General features: G+C 48.3%; 2 protein-coding genes across 7 annotated transcripts in view; one reads left to right on the forward strand and one right to left on the reverse strand.

Moving 5' to 3' along the window:
- BCL2L1 (BCL2 like 1) overlaps positions 1–7243 on the forward strand; it is a 46168-nt gene extending 38925 nt beyond the window's left edge. For all 4 annotated transcript variants that reach the window (XM_064475798.1, XM_010993889.3, XM_010993888.3 and 1 more), the window contains exon 3: positions 5584–7243. In XM_064475798.1, the coding sequence (XP_064331868.1) occupies positions 5584–5721 (138 nt within the window). In that variant the 3' untranslated portion in view covers positions 5722–7243. The remainder of the gene's footprint in view (positions 1–5583) is intronic.
- A 10926-nt stretch (positions 7244–18169) lies between these two features.
- Positions 18170–23995, reverse strand: LOC105100820 (cytochrome c oxidase subunit 4 isoform 2, mitochondrial). 3 transcript variants are annotated; one of them, XM_031434019.2, is made up of 5 exons: positions 23911–23995; positions 22742–22823; positions 21242–21406; positions 20308–20337; positions 18170–18402 (listed from the first exon to the last, which is right to left on the reverse strand). In XM_031434019.2, exons 2-5 carry the CDS (start codon positions 22821–22823, stop codon positions 18266–18268), a joined length of 414 nt encoding a protein of 137 aa, XP_031289879.1. In that variant the 5' UTR covers positions 23911–23995; the 3' UTR covers positions 18170–18265. The 3 variants fall into 3 exon arrangements, with proteins under 3 accessions (XP_031289879.1, XP_010992188.1, XP_010992189.1); XM_010993886.3 differs by having other exon boundaries at positions 20308–20439; positions 23911–23993; XM_010993887.3 differs by lacking the exon at positions 20308–20337 and adding an exon at positions 20338–20439 and having other exon boundaries at positions 23911–23992.
- Positions 23996–24913: the final 918 nt, after the last annotated feature.

The raw sequence follows: 24913 nt of genomic DNA on the forward strand, positions 1-24913 counted from the left end.
GTGCGTCACATCCTTTTCCTGTGGCACCCAGTTCCCCTCTGCTGGCTGGGGGCTAGAACTCATTCATTCAGCTGGTGGCCTCAGGCCACCTTCCTCCTTCTAGAGGGACTCAAGACTCTAGACCTGGCCCAGAAAATGAGCTGGCTTCCCCACTTACTCATTTGGGGCAGGTCTCTCGTGTCTCTGAGCCTCAGTTTACATAGGCTTAGAATGAGGACCTCTTTCAGGAACAGAAGTGCATGCACTTGGCCCGTGATGGAGTCTCGAGAAGAACTGCCCTTTTGAAAGTGAGCAGAATGCTGTGTCGAGGTTAGGAGCAAAGGCACTGGAGTCGGATTGTTGGTGCAGGCAGCCCAGCCAGGCCACCAAGTGTGTGACCTTGGCCAAGCCACAAATCATCTGTGGGCCTTTGGTCTGTCAGCTGTATGATGGGTTAACAGTAGTACCCACTGACCGACAGGCTGTAGAGATGGTCAGATGAACGAATCCACAGAAAGGACCACAAAGAGTGTCTCAAAAGGTAAGTACTCAGGAAATGTCATCTGTTGCTGCCGCAGCCACTGCAGAGGCTAGTTCTCTGTGGGTGGAGATAGCTCGGACAGAGGTGGCAGGGTCAGACAGCAGAATGAGCATGAGGCCAGAACTCAGACAAATCCCAGTCCCACCACTTCCGAGACAGATTGTGGGTGGACGCGGAAGCCTCCATTTTCACATCTGTAGGATGAGGCTGTGATAAATGTTCTGAGGATTAAATGAAAGTAGTCATTCATTTGTTCCTCTCAAAGAGATTCACTTAGAATGGCACCTGGCATGGGTACAACACTCAGGTGTGGGATAAAGGTCAGTTGCTAGAATAAGTTATTTTATTGTTATTTAACAAGCAAGGACACTTATGGGCTACAGAAGTAAAGTAACCTTCTCAGAGTCACACTGCTAGGAAGAAGCGTGGAGACGGGGGAGGCCAGAGAGGAGAAGGGTGGGAATTGGAGGACTGTACTTCAGCCCCTGGCAGGGCAGGTGGTCCCCTGGCACTCGGGCCACTGCCCCAGGGGCATCGTTGTGCCAGCCTATTTTCTGACTTCTCTAGGGTTTCAAGTGGCTGCAGGGTGACCTGCATTGTTCAGTTGGCTGTCTCTGGGCAGAGATCTAGCCGAAGTCAATCTTCCTGTCTGGATGGGCCCCTGGCTTCTGATGTGGGTCAGTCTTGGTCCCTATCTGCTTTGAGCCCTCAGACTGATGGGGGGACTGACACACAGAGGGCCTCAACCTAGGGATGCCCTGCCTCTCCTTCAGGCCTCAGGGCCTTTGCACTTGTTGCTCCTGCTGGAACATGCTCTTTTTAACCCAAGATTTTTGATCATTCCTCAGCCACTGCCACCTTTTCATTCAGGTCTCAGCTCAAACCTCATTTCCCCAGAGAGGCTTTCTCTGACCACTTCACCTCCATCAGTGCCCCAGTATTCTTTATCACCTGCTCAGGACATACTGTCTTCAAAACCCCATCTTCCCTGAAATTGTCTTGCTTCTTATTCTCTCTGCTTCCCACTAGGACAGTGTTTCTCAACCTTTTTTTCCTTATCGCCACCCCTCCACTAAGGAGTCCTTTTTTTTTTTTTTTTAGATATTTTTGTCTCAGTTGCCCTGCCATGACTTTGAATGCTGCAGCTGTGCCGTGTATCTTTCTGTGCTGTGCCCCCGCCACCCCCCATGGAGAATGCGTGGCCTAGAATACGAGCTCCGTGAAAGCAGGGACTTTGTCTTGTTCACTCCTGTGTCTCTAGTGCATAGTAGGCGCTCAGTAGTTACGGCGTGAGTGAAGGTTCAAAGAGGAAAGTCCTGGAAGCATAAAGGAGACAGACATTCATCCTGGAGTCAAGGGAGGGATGAGTAGGGAGGTCTTGGAAGACAGGACTCCATAGTGGAGTCATATGAGCTGAGTAGGGTTGCTGACTGAGGAGGGCAGATGTGGGGAGGGTGACCAGTTAGAGGACACAGTGCTGGCGGAGACGCAGTGGCATGAGGCTCTCTGGGGGGTGGGGGTGGGGCCATTCCATGAGTGTGGCCAGCATTGTTAGAGGAAGGACCTTGAAAGTAGTCCGGCCTTAGCTTCTCCTGGGGACCCTGGTTCTTGTCCCACCACTCAGAAGGGCCCCAATGCCAAGTCAGGAGCCCCCAATACCTAGTCCAAGCTCTGCCGCAAACTGGCTGTTTGAAACTGTAAAGTGGGTGGGTAGGTTGGCCTTGCTGACTTGGGGGTCTGCCTGCCTAGGAGTCCGTGGTTCTCCCATGGAGCTCATTAGCCACTGCCTGCCCCCAGTGGCCCTGAAACTGCCCCCCGTGGATTCCCCATGGTAGTGGTCACAGCTCCAGAGAGAAACTTGGCCCACTGTGCTCTAATCCAAGCTGGGTATGCAGGTAGTCTCTTTGGCCTGGGTCTCCTGAAAGCCTCTGTGACATCAGAGACCTCCCTGCAGCCCACCCTTACATCTCACCCCCTGCCCACCGTGCCAGCCCTGGCTCAAAACAGTGAGAGCCCCTGAGCAGCAGTGGGGGCTTATCTCTGCTTTTCCAGACCAGGGCAGCTCTGCAATCCTGTTTATTTACCGAGAGCAGCCGCCCGCTGAGAAAATGGCTGTGTTTATTTCCAAGTGTGTCGTGTGAACCATGGGCTAAATATACCCACACCACTGCCTCCCCAGCACCCGCCCTGGAACAGCACGCCCCGTTTTGCTTATGCTCTCTCTGCAAAAGCAATCCCCGGAATCCATGGCCCTTCGAGATCCTCTCCCTCCTCCCTAGGAGAAGGAGCTTCTGAAATGGAGATGAAGGTTGTCCAACCGGGAATGCATGGGTGGGGGCTGGGCCAGTCAGAGCCTTGTCTCTGTGGCACCGACGTGAGAATGTTCCCTCCTCCCTGGAATGACTGTTCCTGGACAGTGAGTGCTTTGTGCCCTTGCAGGGACAGGGCCTGTTTACTCCAACACAGCCCCAGAGCCGAAAATTTCCTGTGGCTGCCAGCCCTCTCCTTCAGGAAAGTTCCCATCCAGGGAGCCAGGCCTCTCCCACTTTGGCTGCAACCCAGTGTCCCTGGTTTCTTGTGGGACATTTGGCCCCATGGGATAACCAGGGCCTCTGGCTGTTGCCTCCCTTCTCCCATGCTCCACAGCCCAGGACTCTCCCCCATCCCAGATCAGTCTTTTTTGTGACTTCACCTAGGCCTACTTCACTTGGGACCAGAAAAATTCAAATTTCTATAAGAATTTTATGGTCTGCCAACACCCATAGAGGCTAACCAAGGATGAAGGGGGAGAGACTGGGCAGCAACAAGGCCAAAGGGTGAGGACGCTGGCAGCTGCCACCACCGCTGCCCTTTTCTCCCCAGGCCCAAAGCTGCGTGTCCCCCAGCCTCCACACAGGGACACGTCCTGCTGTAGCAGCATTCCCTGTGGGGCCTGGCAGTCCTGGATTTTGATCCTGTCTCTGCCATCTGTTAGCTGGGTGACTCCAAGCAAGGTCTTTCCTACTCTAAATCTCAGTTGCCTCATCTGTGAAATGGGGCTCAGAGCTCTACATCTGGGGATTCTGATAAAGGCAAAATGGGGTGGCAGCACCCGGCACTCAGGAGACATGCAGACCTTCGTTCTGTTCATGTGTTTATTGAGCACTTGGTGCTACTCTGTGCCAGACACCGTTCTGGGTACTGGGTATGTAGGAACAAGACAAGGTCTCTGCCTCAGCAAGCCACGGCCACTGCAGGAGACAAATGAATACAAAGATCAAGTGTAGACTCTGCTTATGATAAGTGCCGAGAAGAAAAATAAAGCACGGTAAGGGGATAGGTAGAGAGAGATGGCGTGGGGGAACCATTTTAGACAAGGTGGCCAGGGAAGGTGTCTCTGAGGAGATGACATTTGAACAGAGTCAGGAGTGAAATGAGGGAGTAAGGCAGGTGCTGACCTGGGGTCAGGTGCTCCACACTCAAGGGCAGCAAGGTCTGAGCTCAGCAGATGTTCCAGGAACAGCAAAGGAGGCCAGTGCAACTGGAGTGGAATGTGCACTGGGGAGGGGCCAGGTCCCACTGGACCTCACTGGGCGTGGTTAAGACTTGATTCCCTGTGTGATGGGGAGTCTTGGAGAGGGATATGGTCTGAATGGTGGGTCTTTCCCCACCTGCCTGCCTTCCCCTCCCGGTGCCTTCTCCTCAGCATGTGCTAAGCTCTGTGGTCACTCTGGCTCCTGCATCACTGCTCCCTCCCTAATGGCTTCATAAATGTTGAGAATTCTTGGAGTCAGGTTGGCAGCTCTGTGCACCTGGCCCTCTGCTAGGCACCAGGGATATGAACAGAAATGATGCTGGCTTTCTAAGTGGGAGGGGAAGCTGTTGGTGAGCCGTGATCTGATCTGTGTTTCTAAACATCTCTGCGTGGAGCATGGACTGAGGGGATGTTGTCATGACTAGACTTGGGCCAAGCAGTTATTACAGTGAGCAAACTGGCTGTGTGGGCCGTGGGGCCAACTGGAAATGGCAGGCGCTGTCGGGGGCGGCCACTCCTCAGCCAGTTGGGCCCAGGTGGAGGTGTGGGCCCATGGTGTGAGCTCCAGAACCAGCCAGTGATCTGTTCCCTCCCTGGACACAAAACACACTGATTTCTAGGTGCCAGACACCAGGTTTGGATTCTGGTTCTACCACAAATCTGGCTCACCCGACCAAGTCCTTCTGCGCTCAGTGGCCCAGCTTCCTGGCCTGTCAATGAGGAGAAACAGCATTGCACTGCAGCATTGTTGAGCGGATTAAAGGACAGATGGGGTGCAAAGCTCACTCATTAAAGGGTATTCCAAGCTCCCTCTCCCTGCCCCGCAGGCTGGCTCCACCCTAGGCTGGGTAAATTTAACCCGCAGCCCCTCCTTCCCCACATCATGTGCTTCCCTCCTGACTGGCTTCAGGGCAGAGGGCTGGTGCTCACCTCCTTGTGGGACCAAGGTCAAGCCCCCTGGGGTGGGGAACCGGCTGAGGCCTCATAGACCCCATCCCTGTCCTGCATCGTTGTTACCATCTCCACTCTGCCCTGCTCTGCCCTTGAATCACTCTGGGAATCTCACCCTGTCACCTTTCTCTGCCTGCCTCCCTCTGTTGCTGCAGTGGGAAGGCTGAGGCCCGCTGGTTCTGCACTACCCTCAGCCTCAACTCCGAGCTCCTCTGTGGCTTCCAGACCACGTGTGGTCCAGCTATCTCTCAGCCCTACACCCCTCTCCCCTCCTCTCTTGGCCTCCTGTCAGTTCCTTGACTCTGCCCATTGCTTTCCCACCTCCTGAAGTACCACTTCCCAGATGTCTGACCTTGGACAAAACTCTTTCCCACTTCCCACCTGTTTTCTCCATAATAAAATTGATTGGTTATCCCCAACTGAAGGTCAGGAAGGAGGGCAGCCCTTAACCCTCATCTGGCTCAGAGTGGGCATGGACAGCTACCGTTTTCTCAGGTCACCAGGGCCATTGCCTGCCGCTGGCCCTTCTCTGTCCCACCCACCCACATTACTGTGAGGACTCAAACAGCATGTGCCCTTCTCTTCTGTCTCCCTGCAGGACACTTTTGTGGAACTCTATGGGAACAACGCAGCAGCCGAGAGCCGGAAGGGCCAGGAGCGCTTCAACCGCTGGTTCCTGACAGGCATGACTGTGGCTGGTGTGGTTCTGCTGGGCTCGCTTTTCAGTCGGAAATGACCAGACACTGACCACCCACTCACAGTCCCACACCCCCATCCTGCCTCCACCGCGTCCCTCTGTCCAGCCACCATTGCCACCAGGAGAACCACTACATGCAGCCCATGGCCACCCACCCATCACAGGGTTGGGCCTAGACGTGGTCCCCGCAGTTAGTTTTCTAGAATCTACCATGCTTCTGTGAGAGCCGCCTTCCCCAACACCTCAGTTCTCCTGGCCTCGAAACCCACAAAGTTTCCCCAAAATCTGCCCCATGAAAGCTAACAGGTAGTGGGGAGGGTTGTGGCTGGGGGCTAGAGTGCCCTGCCTGGTTGGTGGAACCCTCTTCCCCCTTAGCCTACCCAAGAACGCTTTCCTGCCAGGGAGCTGGAAAGTTTTCTGACCCTTTTCCCTAGAAAGAGAGACTAGATTGCCTTCGTTTTGATGTTTGTGGCCTCAGAATTGATCATTTCCTATCTCCTCCTCCTCCCGGACCTGGGCTCCCTTTCCTTTCATCCCCACCGTCCAAGAGCCACTTAGGGGCCACTTCTGACTAATTAGGGATTCAGGCTGCTTGGGATAAAGAAACAAGGACCAGGACCCCCTCCCCACCTCTGGCCTGGCCCAAGTCCCTACCCCCAATCTCAATGTCTTCTAGAGGCCTCTGACTAGTGGCCAGCCCAGCGGGATGGAGGGGGCTATGGCCGCAGGAAGCACCCCATGCCAAAGCTTGGGTAGCCCTTGCAGTGTAGCACTACCCCAGTTCCCTTCCCCTTCCCTGGCTCCCATGACCATGACTGAGGGACCAACTGGGCCCAAGACAGGTGCCCCAGAGCTGTTTATGGCCTCAGCTGCCTCACTTCTTGCAAGGAGATCAGCCTGTGGCATCTTTGCCTTAGGCTGCTGCCTGTGGGGTTCAGGAGCCTCAGCCCAGAGGTGAAGGGGAGCTACAGGGAGCAGCTGTGGGAGCCCTAGGGTCTTCCCTACCTCAGGCAGGAAGGGCAGGAAGGAGAGCCTTGTGTGTGGGGTGGAGGTAGGGCTGGCTGGAAGGGCCAGTCCTGCTGGGCCTGAAGAACTTGTGCCCCACCCCTGTTCAGCCTGGGCAGCTGGGCTGCCAAGGTCAGAGTGGCCTGGCCAGGAGCTCTTCAGGCCTCCCTCTCTCCTCTGCTCCACCCATGGCCTGTCTCATCCCTGGGGGTCCTGGCCTAGCCCTGGCCACCCCGGGCTCTCTGCTGTACATATTTGAGACTAGTTTTTATTCCTTGTGAAGATAATATTACTATTTTTGTTAAGCGTGTCTGTATTTATGTGTGAGGAGCTGCTGGCTTGCTGTGCGCGTGCACGTGGAGAGCTGCTGCCCGGAGATTGAACGGCCTGATGCTCCCTCCCCTGCCCTGGTCCGGGGAAGCCAGCCGGGGGTCCTGGCTCCTGAGGGACACCTGTCCCTCCCCCCAACCCCCACCCCACACTTGTTCCAGCTCTTTGAAATAGTCTGTGTGAAGGTGAAAGTGTTCAGTAATAAACTGTTAATTCAGTGAACAAAGGGCCTGGGCTCTTGTGTGCTCCGGGAGGACAGGGAAGGAGGGGCTGCTCGGCTGGCAGAGAGGCTGCAGGAGAGCCAGGTGCTGGTGCTGGCCCTGCTGCCTCCAGGGGAGGACATTGGACAAGTCCCTTCCTTCCTCTGGGCCTGAATTCCTCCACCTGTGCACTGGGCTTTTATTGAGACCTGCTGTGTGCTGGGCACTGGGGCTATTTGTCAACAGGACAACACAGCCTCTGCTGTCAGTAGCTGACATTTTAGTGGGAGAAACAGTCAAGTGGCCACTTGGGAAGTGTTTACTGACCCCTGCGCTGTGCAAGCACAGTCTGAGGCACAGGGGATTCTTCAGGGAGCAAAGCTCTTGCCTTTATGGAGCTTCCATTCTGGTCGAGGAGCGACAGCCACATGAATATCAGGATGGCTCTAGCTGTTGCAGGGCAAAGGTGGAAACAGGATGACCCCGAGGAAAGCATGGCAAGACATGAAAGGCTTAGCAGGGAAGGAGGAAAGAAGGGGTCATACTTGAAGTAACATCTTAAAGATAATCCCACAAGATCGGCTGATGGATTAGAGAGAGCTCTAGAGAAGAGGAACCAAGGGTGATTGGAGATTTCAGAAAAGTGGTATATCATTGTAATTACAAAATGAAGCACATTCTGAGGCCAGCACAACCCAAGGGCTTACAGTGAGTATATTTACTATGGAACCTGAGCTTGTCTGGGAATCAGGGAGGGCACCCTGGAGGAAGTAACATCAGAGCCAGGGCCTGAAGAGTCTGTAAGAGTTTTCCAAAAGAAGCGAGGAAGCAAAATAAAGAAGCAAGTGCACGAGATGAGCAAGAGTTTTCTTCAGGCTGAAGAAAAACTGGTAGGCCTGGAGGCTCCTGGGTTAATATGATGCCAGAGAGGTGGGGTCATGAGACTGAACTTGATCCTGAGGTCAGTGAGAGCCAGAGGAAGGCTGTCAGTCAGTCAGCTATATACCCCTTAGAGTCCCCAAAGCGCCCTCTGGCTGCTAGGTGAAGAAGGTTCTGGAGGGGGAGCAAAGTGGAGAAGCCGAGTTTTGGTTAATGCTCCAGTGTGAGGGTGGACAGGCTAGGTGTGTATCCTGAGTCACCATTCCTGGTCTTTGGGCAAATTACCTAGACTCTCTAATCCCTAGCTTTCCCATCTATGAAATGGATAGGATGGCAGTACCCATCTCAAGCGACTGTGGTCGAGATTGAATGAGATAACCCAGCCAAGCTTGGCGGGACTGGATGTTAAGGGGCGCGGCAGTGATAACACCGCCATCAAGCACTCCTGGAGGAAGCAGGAGGCGCTCCTCATGGAGTTCCACGTGGCTGTGGCCAGAGATCGGGGAGGGGTCTAGGAAAGGGAGCAGGGCTCCTGAGGCCTGCACTCCAGCTGACTGGGCGGGCCTGGAGGTGGGGCCTGCCTCGGAAGCTCCGTCCCGTCCCGTGCTTGACTGCCCCCTGGTGGCCGAGGGATGCCACCTGACAGACACTCCAACCCCAGGTGTCCTCGCACAGTGCCCACAATCTCAGTCTCCCGCCTGGCCAGTTTTTTGCTGTGTCCTCCAGACCCTGCCCTGCCCACCAGAAGGACATCGACACTTCCAATTATTGGGTACCGAGTTCAGAGCTTTCCATGACTCTCCTGGGGCTCAGGGTCACCACTCCCCTTAGTTTAAGACGAAAACATCCAGCCTCCTGCCAACCCTAGGTGAACGATAGGTCCCTGGCCCCCACCCCTTACTGTAGCCACTCAAGTCCCTTCCCCAGATGCTTGATATCCTTCCAGAAACGTCTTTTCACATACAGGCTAATACAAAAATATAAATACATTTTTATCCTTTTTAAAAATGCAAATAGTAACATAATCAGACACACACAGTGCCTTGCTTTTTCTACCAAAATAGTATCTCTTATAGAAGTTTCCATTTTCATACACGAATCCTCATGTACTCATCCTGCAGCCTCAGCAGTTAATTCAGGGCAGCTCCACTCTTTTTTCCAGCCATGTAATACTCCATGTTTTCTTTTTAACTAGACCTTGAATTCAGTGACTCCAACCTTAAACATGCCCTGACACTCACATAAAATATTTTGGAATTGCACAGTGAGAGAAAGCTGGAAGTGGTTTTGGACTGTCTTTGTGGGTCCTGGGGGAAAATTCATTCCATTTCCATGTATTTTTATGATGAGAGAAATGAAATACAACTAGAGAAGTATGAAGTATTAGCTTTGATTAAAATATCAAAATGCATTATTTAAAATTTATTTCTTAAGAAATTTGACCTTGCTCTGTGAATGTAACTCTTTTATTTGAGGTTTTAATCAAATGATCAGAATGGTTTACACAATCCCTGATAAAGATTTATTATCCATGATCTCAGATTCTTGGTAGTCAGCATCAACAGGACTTTGTAACCTCATGTAGGTGATAAAAGAAAATGTTAAACCATTCCAAAGTTCACAATTGAAATATTTTAATTTCATTTAAGTTTAATTTAAATATAACTATGCTCCAGTAGTTCTTCCCTTACTTTAATTGACAAATACAATGTTGTAATGAAGTGGATTTCAAATCCAAATGAACTTTTTCATTTTGGGTATTTTAAAATAATCCTGAGTTCCAGAACACAGGAAATGACCAAGAGCTTTCAAACCTTTTTTTTTTTTTTTTTTAGAAAATCATTTAACTGTTATTAAAACTGAGCGAGGCTGTGAAGCACAAAGGAAGAAGGGGAAGAAAGGAAGGAGGCAGAAAAGCAAAGAAAGAAAGGAAAGGAATTCTAGGCCAATTTACTATGAAAATGCAAGCCAGAGTTCTAAGTATAATATTAATGAATGGAATTTCGCATCATATAAAAAGAATAAGACATCATGACCTAGTAGGGTTTATTTCAGGTAAACAAGATTGACTCAAAATAGGAAATCTTTCCATGTAATTCATTGTATTGAAACATTAACAAAGAAAATCCTTATGATATTTCAGTAGATCTCAAAATAGTATTTTGTAAATTCAACACCTATTTATGATTAAAAAAAATCTTTTAGTGAGCCAAGGGTTGAAAGTTAGCTTTCACTTTTTTATACCTGTCTGAATTCTGTAAACATCTAGGATAATGATTGTGTGCATTCCTTGTGCAATTTTTTAAAATTAACAAGTCATGCAGAAAAATCAGCAACTTATATCATGATCAAATTCATTACATACTATCCAGGTCTCCATTTTTCTATCTCCACCATCACAGCCTTCGTCATGAGGCAAAAATAACAGGAACTTTTTCTTACTATATAGAAAATAACAGAAATGAACATATATTGTCCCTACAAATTTATGTCTTCTTTGATTTTTAATAAATATCCTTGCACTAATGTTAGAATTCAGGGCATATGGAGTATTAATTCCCTCCTAAATTATTTAAAGCAGCCCATTTCAGTAGGTTCACACATGAATAATTAGCTTGAATAATTCCATGATAAAGAGCCTTGTGAATTCTTATGAGTTTAAGGGGTCTTACTACAAACTTCTAACAAGTCAGTCTTTTTTTTTTTTTTTTTCTTTTAACAAGTCAGTCTTAAAGTTTGAGAAAGTCAATCTTAAAACACTAAGGTACTGAGGAAATGGACATAAAGTAAGAAAACGGTTTTCTGAGAATAAAATGAAAAAACATGTAACATAATGTAGTGGCCTAGCCCGCTACAGTTGTTTGTCTTACTTTTTTTTTTTTTTAATTTTTTAATTAAAAAAATTTCTTACAGAGGTGTTGGGGATTGAACCCAGGACCTTGTGCATGCTAAGCAAGCACTCTGCCACTGAGCTGTATCCACCCCTTGTCTTAGATGTTTTGCAAGGTTTGTAAATACGTTGCTGAGTGGGAAATGACCAGTGTTTGGATCAGGAAGGCTTGGCTTGAATTGCACTGATGTGGAAAACAGCTCCCCCAAACCCCTGACCCCTACAGCCACAAAGCAAAACAGGACAGAAAAAAAAAAAAAAAAAAAGAAAAACCTGTGCCCCATCCTATTGCATGGTAAAAATAATAACAATAAACAAAATTAAGAATAAGGGCCTTATTTGCAAACCGTTTACGTGGTGGAACATCCCCCAATAGCTGGTTGGCACATTAATCTCTCTTAGATTTTGTGCCAAGCTCTCTGGGCATCTGGAAAACTAACTTCTCTAGTGGCTCCACAGACTTTGTGGAGGGTCCTTGTGGATGGTGGGTGGCCCTCCCATGGTGGCCACATGCCATGCAGGTGACCACTGCAGTAGAGGTCCAGGAAAAAAGAGCCCAACTTTGTGCTTAGCTCATCCTGCTGGAGTAGTGCGGGCCAGAGGAGAGACAGGTTAACAGCAGGACTCTATTAGCAGACAGCTTGGGGTAGCTGAGGGCCCTGGGACAAGTGACTTAACCTGTCTGTGCCTCAATTTCTTCACCTGTAAAATGAAAATGATAATTATACCTACCTGATGGGTATATTGCAGATGTAATGCAAATTTTATGCTTGTAAAGTACTTAAGAAGGGTTTCTGGCACCATAAATATTATATAAATTTTATCAGGCTATGTTGTCAGACCTCCCACCCCTCACAACCAGTGCTTTAAGGACCCCTGAGGGGACTAGTCTGGAGCTCCAACTGTCCCAAGCTCTAGCCTTAGTATGGATATCCCTCAAACACAAAGCCTAAGTGTAAAGGATTCAAGTGTAAATAGTTTAAATGATAATCCCAGGGCAGTGGGGACAGTGAGTTTGGGAAAGACAGGAAGTCACTAGAAGGTGCAATGGTGAGTAACTTGCCACCTCAGGCAATGGGGCTCTTTCCCAGGGGATCCTTTGAAAGACCCATGGAACATTCTAGGGGCAAGAACACAGAGGTATTTATCCACTAACTCCCACGCCTCATTGCCTGAGGGCTGCAGCTAGCTTATTTCTCCTCAGCATTTGGCACCTCCTGCCTGCCCCATGCTTGGGCTAAGCATAAACCTAAGGTCAAGGAGACACAGTGCCTGTTCTAGTGAGAACTGTCCACCAAAGCTGCACACGACTTTCGAGGGTGGTCCAAAGGCACATGGCAGGAGCGCCAAGACATCTGCCACAACTTACAAGACTTTGTAGGAAACCAGTTGGATGGGTGGGAAATTCTGCCTGAGGCAGGAATGATTGGTAGTTCTCCACTTTCACTAATCCAAACAACACTCAAATAAACAACCTCACAGATCCATCATTTTGCACACGTGAGTGGTAGCCATAGGATATTTGCAGAAGCAGAATTGCTGGGCTGCTCCTCATTTTGACGGCCACACCCAAAACCAGCATCCTATGAAAATGTCTCCTGCACCCTTGCCAACATCTGTGTTAACATTCTTTGATCTTTGTCAATCTGGCCGATGAAAAAATAGTATCCCATACTTTAAATTTTCATTTTTGAAACTCTAATTGAGGTTGACATCTTTTAGTAATTTTAAAGCCGTCTGTACAGCTAATAAGTTAATGAATCTACACAATCACCAGCAAAGGCTGTAAACAGCACACAGATAGTGAGGCATCGTGTGCCTCCTGACAAAAGAACACCTACAAAATATTCTTTCCAAAAAGTCAAATCTGAATCTGACCAAAGCCTCTAAATGTGACCACCGGAAGGACACAATAAATGATACAGATGAATGCAATCATTAAAATGCAGACTAGGGGAAACTCCTCAGGACGAACGACCCCTGTTCTGTACTTCCGCTTCTGGGAAGATGCAGCAGATATGCCTCCTGCTGTTTCTCCTGCTAAGTAAACCAGAATCCCTGGACAGTGTGTATGCAGCAAACATAAGAAAACTCCAGAAGGTGGAGAGAGGGCAGACTGGACGGGGACCTCACGACCTGAGGAACGACACAGTGGCAAGCTCCCTGGTTTTTCTCTCTGCCTCTGAGATCCCAGACTTGAGGCCAAAGAAACTGGAGCAGGTCACCCAAAAAAGTCAATGGACATAGAAAAGAAAAAGCAGCGCCAACCAAAGCCTGTCTCTCTGTTCAAAGGATTGGGAAAGAAACAATCTAGCAAGACAGAAAATTTTTAGACAATAGCAGCTCTTCTCCAGCCAAATGCCACTGCAAAAAACTATGAAAACTGTGGCCAGCTACAGCAGCAAAGGCTGAGTGGGGAGCCTAGACTCCATTCTAATTCAGGGTGCCCCAACACCCCTACCATTGTGGGCTGTTGTGAGATAAGGCCAAGGGAGCCTGGGCTTTCCTCTCTGCTGCCAGTTAATGAGCCCTCTCCTGCCGCCCCTTCTCCCCACAATGCCAATGGAGACCACGCTGGGAGCCTGGAATTCCACCCCCATCCGGCAATAACCAAAGCGGGTAAAGAGACATAAAAGAAAGTAAGGTTTCCACACTTCACTTAAATTGGGAAAATGATGGTACCAGTAGGCTGTGATAAGTTATGTATATGTAATACCCACTGCAACCACTAGAAAAGCTATACAGACATACTCAAAAACACTATGGATAAATTAAAAGGGAATTTTAAAAAAACACTCAAATAACCCCAGGAAGGCAGAAAAAAGAAAACAAGGAAATGAGTAACAGAGAGAACCCACAGGAAAAAAAAATAGGTGGTGTGTCTTAACATGTCAATAAATATATTAAGTGTAATGGTCTAAATTAAAAGATATTAGGAGAGTAAATTCACAAAACCATCTATATGCTGTCTATAAGAAAGTCACTTAAAATATATAGGCAGGTTGAAAGAAAAAGAATAAAAAAAAATATACCAATGGGGGTAGAGGGTATAGCCCAGTGGTAGAACACATGCTTAGCATGCATGAGGTCGTGGGTTCAATCCTCAGTACCTCCAGTAAACAAACAAACAAACTAATAAATAAATAAACCTAATTACCTCCCGCCTAAAAAAATGTTAAAATATATGTATACCATACAATCAATAATCAAAGGAAAGCAGCAGAATTGATGGAACTAAAAAGAGAAATAGATAAATCCACAATTAGTACCCTTCTCACAACAAGTGACAGAACAACTAGATCGAAAATGACCCACAATATGAAGAACTCAACAACACCATCAACAAACAATTGACATTTACAGAACACTCAACACATTTTTTGCAAGAGCCCTTTAAATATATATCAAGATAGACCATACCCTGGGCCATACAACAAACCCTAACAAATTTAAAAGGGCTGAAGTCATACAAAGTGTGTTCTTTGACCACCAGTGGAATCAAACTAGAAATCAGTAACAGAAAGATAAATGAAAATGTCCAAACACTGGGAAACTAAACAACATAACTCTAAGTAATTCATGGGTCAAAGAGGAAGTCTCAAGGGAAATAAAAAAACACATTGAACTAAATGAAATGAAAATACAAAATATCAAAATCTGTGGGACACAGTTAAAACAGTGCCAAATGGAAAATTTATGCATACATTACATAAGAGAAAAAAGCTCAATAATTTAGGCTCCCACTTCACATCCTAGAAAAAGAGAAAACTAAATTCAAAGCAGGCAGAAGGAAGGAAATAATAAGGATAAGAGCAGAAATCAATGAAATTTGAAGACATATGAATAAAGGACTCTGATAAAGGCAACTACATAAGTAATATAAAAGGAGTATTATTGCCTTTTTGGTTTTTAACTCTATTCCCTACATGATTTAAAATAAAAATGCATAAAAAAATTAGAAACCTATGTTATTGGGCACACAAGGTATAAACATATAATTTTTGACAAAAATAATATAAAAGGGGAGGCACAGAGCTATATAGGAGATTTCAGATGTTATTGAAGAAAAACTAGTAACAATTCATACTAAATGGTTATAATTATAATCCCCATGGTATGTAATTGTAATCCCCATGGTAACCATTTAAAAAATCTTAAAAATATACACCAAAGGAAATGAGAAGAAATAGAGGACTTAAACAAACTAAAAACCAATTAGACCTAAACAGACACCTGTAGAACACTCCACCACCAACACCGGAATACACATTCTTTAGTGAATGTGAAATTTTCTCCAGGATAGGCTGTATGTTAGATCATAAAACAAGTCTCTAAATTTAAAGATTGAAGTCATATAATGTATCCTCTGACCGCAGTGGCATAAAGCTAAAAACAAATAACAGAAGGAAAACTGGAAAATTTACAAACATGTGGAAGTTTAACACAGTGTTAAATAACCAGTTAGTCAAAGAAGTCACAAAGGAAATCAGAAAATAGTGACAAATAAAATGCTGTAAAAGCAGTTCTCACAGGGAAATTTATAGCAGTAAATTCAACGTAGATTTGAATGGATCAATTTCTTGAAAAGTACAAGCTACCACAATTCACTCAATATGAAATAGATAATTTTAGTAGTCTTTTAAAAGTGAAAGAAATTGAATTTACATTGTAAAAGCTGCCCCTCAAAAAAATCTCCAAACCCAGATTTTTTCACTGAAGAACTCTACCAAATGGTTGAAGTAGAATTAACACTATTTCTAGATAATATTTTCCAGAGAACAGAGGGAAGGGACCTACCATGATGCCAAAACCAGATAAAGATTCAGATGACCAACTGCAATCTAGATTTAAGGTAGGTCCTCAATTCCAAGAAAATTCAAATAAATAAAAATTTTTGAGGCAACCAGGGAAATTTGCATACTGACTGAATATTTGATATTAACGAACTATTAAGACTTTTTGTCTAATAATAGCATTTTGGCTATATATATTAAAATGGTGCTTATTGACATACTGAAATATTTACAAATGAAATGATATGATGCCTGGGATTCATTAAAATAATTCAGGGGCAATGGTGGAGAAATTCTGTCCATAAGCAGATAATTGCAGACTCCCAGAAGGCAAATGGAGGTTTGTTAGACTAGTCTTTTCTGTGTATCTGAACTTTTGCATAAGAACTGTTTAAGCCATTTCTTATCTTTTCCTATAATCTCCCTGGTCATATTTTTTGCTTACTTTCTACTGCATTCTTGTTTTTTTCTTACTGATTTGGCAGATTTTTTTTAAACATATTAAGGAAATCAGCCGTTTATCTTTCATACAGATACATAATTTTTATTTCCTCACTTGTCTTTTGAGTTTCTTTCTCACCTTTCACTGAAAATTTTAATATTATAAGATATTTTGACCCAAATGGTTTGACCTCATAAATGTGTTTACCCCAAGACTATTTCAACTGTGAGTTTTGGGTTCAACTATTTTTAACAGAATTACACTAATCCAATACATCAGGAAAGAATTTTCATGAGCAAGTTACATAAAACCAATTCAATTCCTTAATCAGTTATTTTATCACCAAAGTTAAATTCTTGCTAATGTTTCCCATTTTAAATTTAATCTTAAAAAATTATTTTTTCATGATAATCACTTGGTTTCATGGAGTAAATGCCACCATGAAGATTTGATTCTTCTCTCAGTCATTTTTAGTCTACATCTGATTTCACCCGTTTCCTGCCATTGTGTGTTGTCTGCTGTGTCCATTATTTCTAATTGGTCCAATTTTGTCAGGTCACATTTGACTATCTAAATGTCAAATTTTTCTTCTCTGTTTGAATTTTAGTCCATAACCAATTTAACACAGTCAGTTTTAGTTTCTGTCAACTTGATTTTGTGTTGGTTATTTCTACACGTCTGCGGCAGGTTGTATTATTTACTCACAATTCTGCCTTCCCTCTCCACGCTCTCCACGTGCACTGTGCTGAAGGACATTTCTCTCCTCGTTGATACTGGGCTTGACTTTGGGTGGCAGACTGTCTTTTTCAAAGATGACCACAACATATTTCCCATCTCACATCTTACATTGACCTTAATGTCCTCCCATCAAGTGGGGGGGGCCCATGTCCTCTCCCTTTTGAACCAGGGTGGACCTTTGTGAGTGTCTTAATGAACAAGGTTCAGCAGAAGTGATACTATGTGTCTTCTGAGGCAAGATCATAAAAATACAATACACTTCCCTCTTGCTCTCTTGGAACTCTCGCTCTTGGAACCTACCCACTGTGCTTTGCGGGAGCCCAAACAGGCCACACAGAGACGTCTAAATTCACCCCTCAGTGCCGCCTCTACAATAGTGAGCTGGACTCTGAGCATTGCCTCCTTTACAGTACAGGATGCTGGAGGGGACGTACCAAGAAGAAAGGAGTCTTCTCTTGCTGGTTGGGGGTGGAGTAGGGGTCCCTATATAATCTGCTTTCTCCCCCAACACACACCTTCCTACTACTCTCTAAGGCATTCTACTCCACTCACTGTGGCTGCCTTGAAGTTTCACCAACAGACAAACCACAACCCCATCTCAGGGTCTTTGCACTCGCTGTTTTGTCTTTGCTACAAGTCTTGTTTCCTCATCCCATCCAGACCTCTTCGCATGTCACCTCTTCCAGGAGGCTTCACCCACCACCCGAGTCCCCCTGTAATTCTGTCCCTTTATTCTGCTCTGTTCTGTTCCTTCATAGCACATATTACCATGTCACGACGTACTGTATATTATCCTTACTTATTCAATTTTCCGTACTTCCGTACTTCATGCACCTGCATGAAGAAATGCCTCCTCCCTGAGGCCAGAGACTTCGTCTGTCTTCCTCACTGCCTTGTCTCCAGGGCCTGGACTAGTACCTGACTCATAGCAGAGACTCCGTAAGTATTTGTTAACTGACTGAATAAAGGGGTGCCCTTGCCTTTGCTCAAGCCATTCCTTCCACCCGGAATGCCTTCCCTCTCCTTCCTGTCTTTTCTAATCCCACCTATCCTTTAGGACTCAACCCCTCCTCCTCCAGGAAGCCCTCCCTGATAAGTGGGGCCCTGAACCCCTGGAAAGTGGCTTATTGCCCCTCACCTACTGTCCTGCCTAATCTTAGGTATAGATTGTAGGTTTCATGGCAGGTAAAGACTGTAGTGGAGACTAAAGGCAGATGAGAGCAGGCCAGCTTTATTGGGGTTAAGGGGAGGGCAGGGGAGGGGGGCAGGCTCTGGGCTGGGGTGTAGCCACAGGGGGAACAGCGGGTCACTTCTTCCACTCCTTCCTCTCATAGTCCCACCGGGAGGCCAGGCCTTGCACAGGGTTGCCCTTCATGTCCAGGATGCGCTGGAGCTGCTGGGCCTTCCACTCGTCCGTCAGGGTGATGGGCTTCTTAGGGAACACTGTGGGTGGGGAAGGCTCCAGGGTAGGGATGGCTGCACTCAGGACCCTGCCAGGCCCACCTCCTTGCGCTGAGCGAGGGTCTCCAAGCACAAGGTTAGGGTGCCCTGCACCAAGGACCCCTCTCCACCCTGTCCATCCCCCACCAGACTCCCCACTAAAACTGCACTCCAGGGACTGCTGAGATATCATCCCACCTCTGCCTTAGACTTGCTGCGGGACCTGGGCCAAGGTCCCTCCCCTTTCTGAGCCTCAGTTTCCTCACCTACACTGCCCAATGGTAAGAGGAACTCTGGTTTGAAGTCCGTCTGGATCCAGACCCCAGCTCTACCACTCCCTTGCTATGTTGACTTTGAACAAGTCACTTCATCTCTCTGAGCCCCGGTTTCCTGTCAAGAACGGGTCCTATCCACTAGGGTTGCAGGGACTGAGTGAGTTAGTATTTATAAAGCACTTGGCACAATGTGAGACAGATCTGAAGCCCCTAATACATGATAGCTACTATAATTATACACACCTAGATTCCTCCCACTCATTTGGGAAGGGTCCGGGATAAGACAATTTCTTATGCTTCCTGAGAGGGTTAGGAGTAGGAGGTAGGACTTTAAATATCTAGGGAGGGAAATACTTAAACTAAAGGCTGAACTCATGGAGGCATTTTAGGTGCCTTGATGTGTGGATGAGAGAAGGTCTGGGGGCCTGAACTCCCAGCAATGCTCATATCCTTCTTCCTGGACCATCTGCACCTGAGGCTGACTCAGCCATCCTGAACTTCGTCCCTGGTACTTTCCATCCCAGTGGGTGTGAAAAAAGGGAAAGATCTTTATGGACACTTATTAGTGCCAAATATTGGGCTAGAATAGAATGTTTCCCCTAGGCTCTCTCATTTCATCCTCACACAAGGTAGGAATTCCCTCACGTTTACAGAAGAGGAAACAAGGTGAGGCCCCTGGAGGTGAAGCCAGTTGAGGCAGAGACTGCCAGCTCATCCCCGACATCCTCTCCCCCTACTTCCAGAGCAGTGCTTCTCAAACCCAGCTGGGCGTCAGAATCACCTGGAGGGCTGTTACAGCACAGATTGCTAGGCTCTAGCCTCAGAGTGTCTGATTTAGGAGATCCAGAGTGGGGCTGAGATGCAAATGAAACTGTTGGCCCAGGGAGCATGCTCTGAGAGTCACTCTTCTGTAGTAATCAATGGTCAGCTGGGTACATGATCACCCAGCTAAAGACAACATTTCCCAGCTTCCCTTGTGGCTAGACATAGTCATATGACCGCTTCTACCCAATAGGATGTGCGTGGTGCCACTTCTGGACTTTAAAGAGGAGTGTGTCCCCCCTTTCCCTTTCTTGGCTGGAATGCAGGCTTTATGGCTGGAGCTGGAGAAGCCATTTTGTATGTCAAGAAGGAAGCTGCATGTTAAGGATGACAGAGCAACAAGACAGGAGGAGCCTGATATTGTGGAATCCCCATACTCCCCCTGGCCTTTTGTGTGAGAGAGAACAAAATCTCTATCTTGTTTAAGCTCTTAAGTCTTTTGGAGACTCTGCTACAGCAGCTGAAAAAATATACTGAAAAATTAATGGTTAATAACAGCAATTAGTAACAACACCATTCATGACTAAGTGCCAGGCACTAGTCTACAGCTCCCTCTCATTAAACCCTCATAAGAACCCTGAGATGTGGGCACGAGTATTCCCATTTTATAGATGAGGGAATTGAGGTCCAGAGAGGCAGAAGTGCTATGTTCCAATCCAGGCAGCCATGCTCTGCCCTTCACCCTATACCTCTTTGGGGGATTTTTCATAACTCTTCAGATGAGTGTCAGCATAATTCCCCTATAAAAGCTGGAGGCTGTGGCCACAGGGATTGGCCAAGGGCTGCAGCCAGGTAAGGCCCTGCCACTCACCAAAGACCCGCTGCCACCAAATCATCAGACCTGTGAATCCAAAGAAGAAGAAGACACAGCCCATGACTGTCTTCCATTCGTTGGAGCGACGGTTCATCTCCGCGAAGGACTGGTGGAACTGAAGCCGGTACACTGAGGGCAGGTGGGGAGTTGGGGGGAGAAGGGACCTCAGGTGCATCCATTCCAAGCATCCAGCTGACTCTTGGCCTCAGGGATCTCCAGCCTCCCCCTCCCTACAGCAGATGCTGTCCATTCAGCAAATTCTTATTAAGCATCTACTGTGTACAAAGCTGGGCCAGGAGCTGGTGACCAGGCTCCAAGGGGCATCTCTGGTGGGCAGTGCTTGGAGTCACATATCCCTCCTGCTTCCCAGGGTCAGGCCCCTGCTCTCCCACCCACCTCAGCTGCCTCTCTCCAAACCCCCACATTGCTCAGTGATGCTCAGGACTCTCCATGCTCTCTGGCTCCCATATCCTTCCCATGCTGTTCCCACTACCTGGCAGCACACTTTCCCTCACTATTCAAGGCCAGCTGGAGCAACCCTCCTCTGGAAAGCTCACCAGGATCCCATCGCTCTCTCTCCTTTGGGTCCTCACAGCCCCTTGAACACACCTCACCCTAGCCACATATCCTATATTAAAGTCATCTTGGTTTACGTGGTTCCCCCAGTGGACTGAGAGCTCCCCAAGGGCAGGAACCATCCGAGTAGTTCACCTCTGTGTTCCCAGAACTGCCTAGCATCAGGCTGTGTATAAGCCACTGAGTGAATTAAAAAAAAATAAATGAACAAAGGAATCAATTTTCCTTCTCACGCATGCATTCAGGTATTTGGGAGTTTCTGGCTGTCCAGGCCGGGGGCTCTCCCTGCCTGCTGCTCCCTGACAGGCCAGGCCCCTTTTTGCAAAGTCAACCCCAGCCCGACCCTGAGACCTACAGGCCACCTTCTCGGCGTGGCTCAGCTGGGTCCAGCTGCCCTTCTCCTTCTCCTTCAGGGCCTGCTGCTCGGCGTTGAGCTCTGCACAGAAGGGCTCGTCTGGCATGGGGTAGGAGCGCTGGGCATGGTAGTTGGTGTAAGGAGACATCTTCTCCTTGCCGTGGGCTGCAGGGTGCAAGGGAGGAGCTGAGTTCAGTCTGTGCCTGGGATGTGCCAGTGCTAATCATAATATCAACAAAGAGGTGGCACATATTAAGAACTTACTGTGTGCCAGAAGCCATTCTAAGGCCTTGTGGGGAGTTGACTCATTGACTGGGCATCACTCTGAGTCAGTGGTATTATTTCCATCTTACGGACAGGGTAGCTAAGGGACTTGCTGAAATTCATAGAGCAACAGGGAGTCGGGCAAGGGCTGCAATTCAGCCCCTCTGTCTTCAAATCCTGTGTCCCTTGGAAGATCTGAGGTGAGGAGGGCATGTTAGGCCTGAGAAGACTGATGGGAAACTGCTCTGCAAACTGTTAAGCGCTATCTACATGCTTTGAATGAGTGGTCAAGGGCATGACTTTGGATGAGCCCATTCACCTCACTGTGTTCAGTGCCCTCATCTGAGAAGTCAGGATAATAAGAGGTCCTACCTCACACTGTTGTGGAAGCTTCAAGATAAACACACTCAAAAGGCTTAACACAGTGCCTGGCACACAGTGGATGCTCCGTAAATTACACTGATAGATGGAGGTTGGTTTTACTTCTGGGTTCCGTTCTGGGAAGCTTTCCTTTATGGCTAAGCCCTCAGGGGCTCTGTATGAGTACCCAGAACAGGGCTGGGTGCTAGAAGGGTCTCAGTAAAGCTTCTCCTGTTTACTGTCATCAGAGATGTCCACAGGGAAGGCATTGGCACCGCCTTGCCCAGATAGCATGGGAATGGCTTTGGGCAAGGAGTCCTGGCTGTTTTAATATCTAGGTCCCTGGGCCTCAGTTTGTTCATCTGAGAAATGGAGATAACAGCACAGCATTCACCTCACGTGGTTGCTGTGAAGTCTAAATGTGTTAACCTACGTAAAATGTTTATCACAGCTCAGGGTACACAGTAAGTGTTCAATAAATGTTATCTGTTATTATTCTCCCCAGGGTTAGGAAAGCCCTTCTGCTATCTGACTGAAGTCTCTCCTGCTTTAGGCCTCTTTCTTCTGACTACAGACACAAGGGTCTGGAAAGGAGGGCCAAGGTTCTGTCAGCACCCTCCACTTCAGGACACAAAGGCCTGAGGGGCCAAAGTTTGGGGGTCAGGCCCTGAGAAAGCTTGGACAGAGGGGGCTGCTATCTGGGCACCCCCAGTCTCCATTTGTTGGAGAAACGTGGCCCCAGACCAAGGAGTGGAATTGTGGGAAATGGTTCCAGGCAGGCCCAGGGCAGCTTGGAAGGGACCAGGGCAGCCTGCAGACAGGACCCCTGGCCCTGGCCTTGGAATTAGGTGAGAGAAGAGTGTGTCCAGGTCTTACCAGTGCTTCCTGGGCTGTGGATCCCTCGAATTCCAAGTCCTCCCTTTCTCAGCACCAAGCTCCAGGCTGCTCTGAAGGACATCTGGGGCACATGTGTGGATGAGTCCTGCTCCCACATTGGCCCCTGCCTGTCCGCTCAGGACTCAAACACCTTTTTCACAGGTGTGGTGGGGGCAGGTCCCAGAATTTCAAGGTCACTTCCTGTCCCTGACCTTTCTAATTTTGTATGATATACCTGTGGGGGTTGATGGGGGTCCTAGACATTTGGAGCCCCCTCCTGGGACCTCAATTTACCATCTGAGAAGTGGGAGGAGGCCTAACTCTTAAGGCAGGGTCTGAACAGTTTGGGGCTGGGGTCCTGGGTTCTGGTCCCAGCCCCAGCTCAGGGTGGCTGTGTTGGGAGACCTCCCTCAGCTGTTTATCTCCCAGAGGAAACAGGGTGGGAGTCCAGGTAGGGAGGGAGCAGGACTCTCTTTGCTACAGGGCCATCTGCCAAGGTTCCCTGCAGATGGTCTGGCCCCCACCCCTTCCCCCATAATTAGCTGCCTAAGTGCCTGGAGAGCCTGTTCTGTGGGACCTGGTGGGGGAGGGGGATGGGCCAGCACAACCCCAACCCCAACCCCAACCCCAACTATTCTCAGAAAAATCTCAGGGGCTGGCATCCCAGGGGGGTGAGGAGGGGATTTAGAGGAGGACAAGGACCAAACTGGGTCAGAGAGGGGAAGAGGGCACACATCTGGAGAGAAGAAAGGGGTATTCCACTTCCGGAAAGAGAAAGGGCCCCCATATCTAGGGATAGCGAGAGGCACCCAATAATTAGAGGGAGGAGTTACCACATGTGGTAAGTGGGAAGGGGCTCCACATCTGGCAAGGACGTGCTCCCCATCGGTGATAAGTCGGTGGAAGAGTTCCACGTACGGGGGAGAGGGAAGGAGTAATCTACATTTGAGGAGAGACCGCGCCCCATATGGGGACAGAGGAGACTTCCCCAGGAGCCCTCAACTCCGAGCTGCCAGTAACCCCCCACTCCACCCCACCCCCCAACCCTCTTCTATAGCAGCGACCCCCACGGGCCTTCACCGGGTGGTGAAAGCCAGAGTCCCAGCCGCGTCTCCCACCACATCCCCCACCGGCGGGGCTGGGGCGCCCCGGCTCTCCCACCCACTCACCTCGCGGCTAGGCAGGAAAGAGAGAGCGACCCGAGCTGCTCCAAGTAACGGAGAACCGGCTGCAGAGGGACTGGAGCGCTGGCGCCCGTCCCAGGGGCCCGCCCCACAACCCTTTCCAGGGCCGCCCCTGCGTGGGAACCTCCCGCCTCTGCGGGGCCTGGGAGCGCCCAGCCCGCGTCCCCAGGGGCTCCCAGCCACAGCCTGGGGAGAGGGAGTGCACAGTGACTCCCCGCATCAATTTCCCTGCCCACAAGGGTCTTGCCTCCGGAGACCTCCAGCTGACAGCACCCTGGGACCAGCTGGATGTGTTGTGTGTCCAGGGCTGGCCCAGTCCGCCGAGTACAGTAGTCCCAGGAGGTGAATCTTCCCACCTCCACAGCTTTGCTCACTGCTGTTTATTCCACCTAGAATGCTCTCTTAGGGCCTATGAGGACCCAAGTCTCTCCAACTTTCCAGCCCAGACCCAATGCCCCTTGCTCCAGTAAGCCTACAAGCATCTAGAATCTGGGAACTGGCTTGTACCACCTGGTGCTCATGCCCCCATACCCAAGGAGAGGTGAAAAAAGCCTCCCTCTGGGGTTCAAATTTTAACTGTGTGACCTTCAGCAATGGCCAAACCTCCCTGAGTTTCTGTTTTCTTTTCTGTAAAAGGGAGCTAATGATAGTTCTTACCTTGCATGGCTGTTGTAAAGATTAAGTAAGTCAACAGAAAAGCATCAGGTACGTTTATTCAAGAATTATTTATTAAGACCTATTACAGCTGGTATTTACTCTGTATCTATTGTTTAACAGGTTAAATGCTTGGGGCTGTAGAGACAAACAAAACAAAACACAGTCTCTGTCATTATAGGACTTGCAATCCTGTTCCAAGCAGAGAAAAGCCTGTGCAAAGGCCCAGAGGCAGAAAAACACAGGTGTGTTCAATGAACAGAGAGAGCCCATCTTGGCCAGAGTGTAAGGGGCAAAAGAGAGCACTGGAAAGGGGCTGGAGCACCAATCAGGG

This window comes from Camelus dromedarius, chromosome 18 (assembly GCF_036321535.1).
Source record: "Camelus dromedarius isolate mCamDro1 chromosome 18, mCamDro1.pat, whole genome shotgun sequence".
NCBI lineage: Eukaryota > Metazoa > Chordata > Mammalia > Artiodactyla > Camelidae > Camelus > Camelus dromedarius.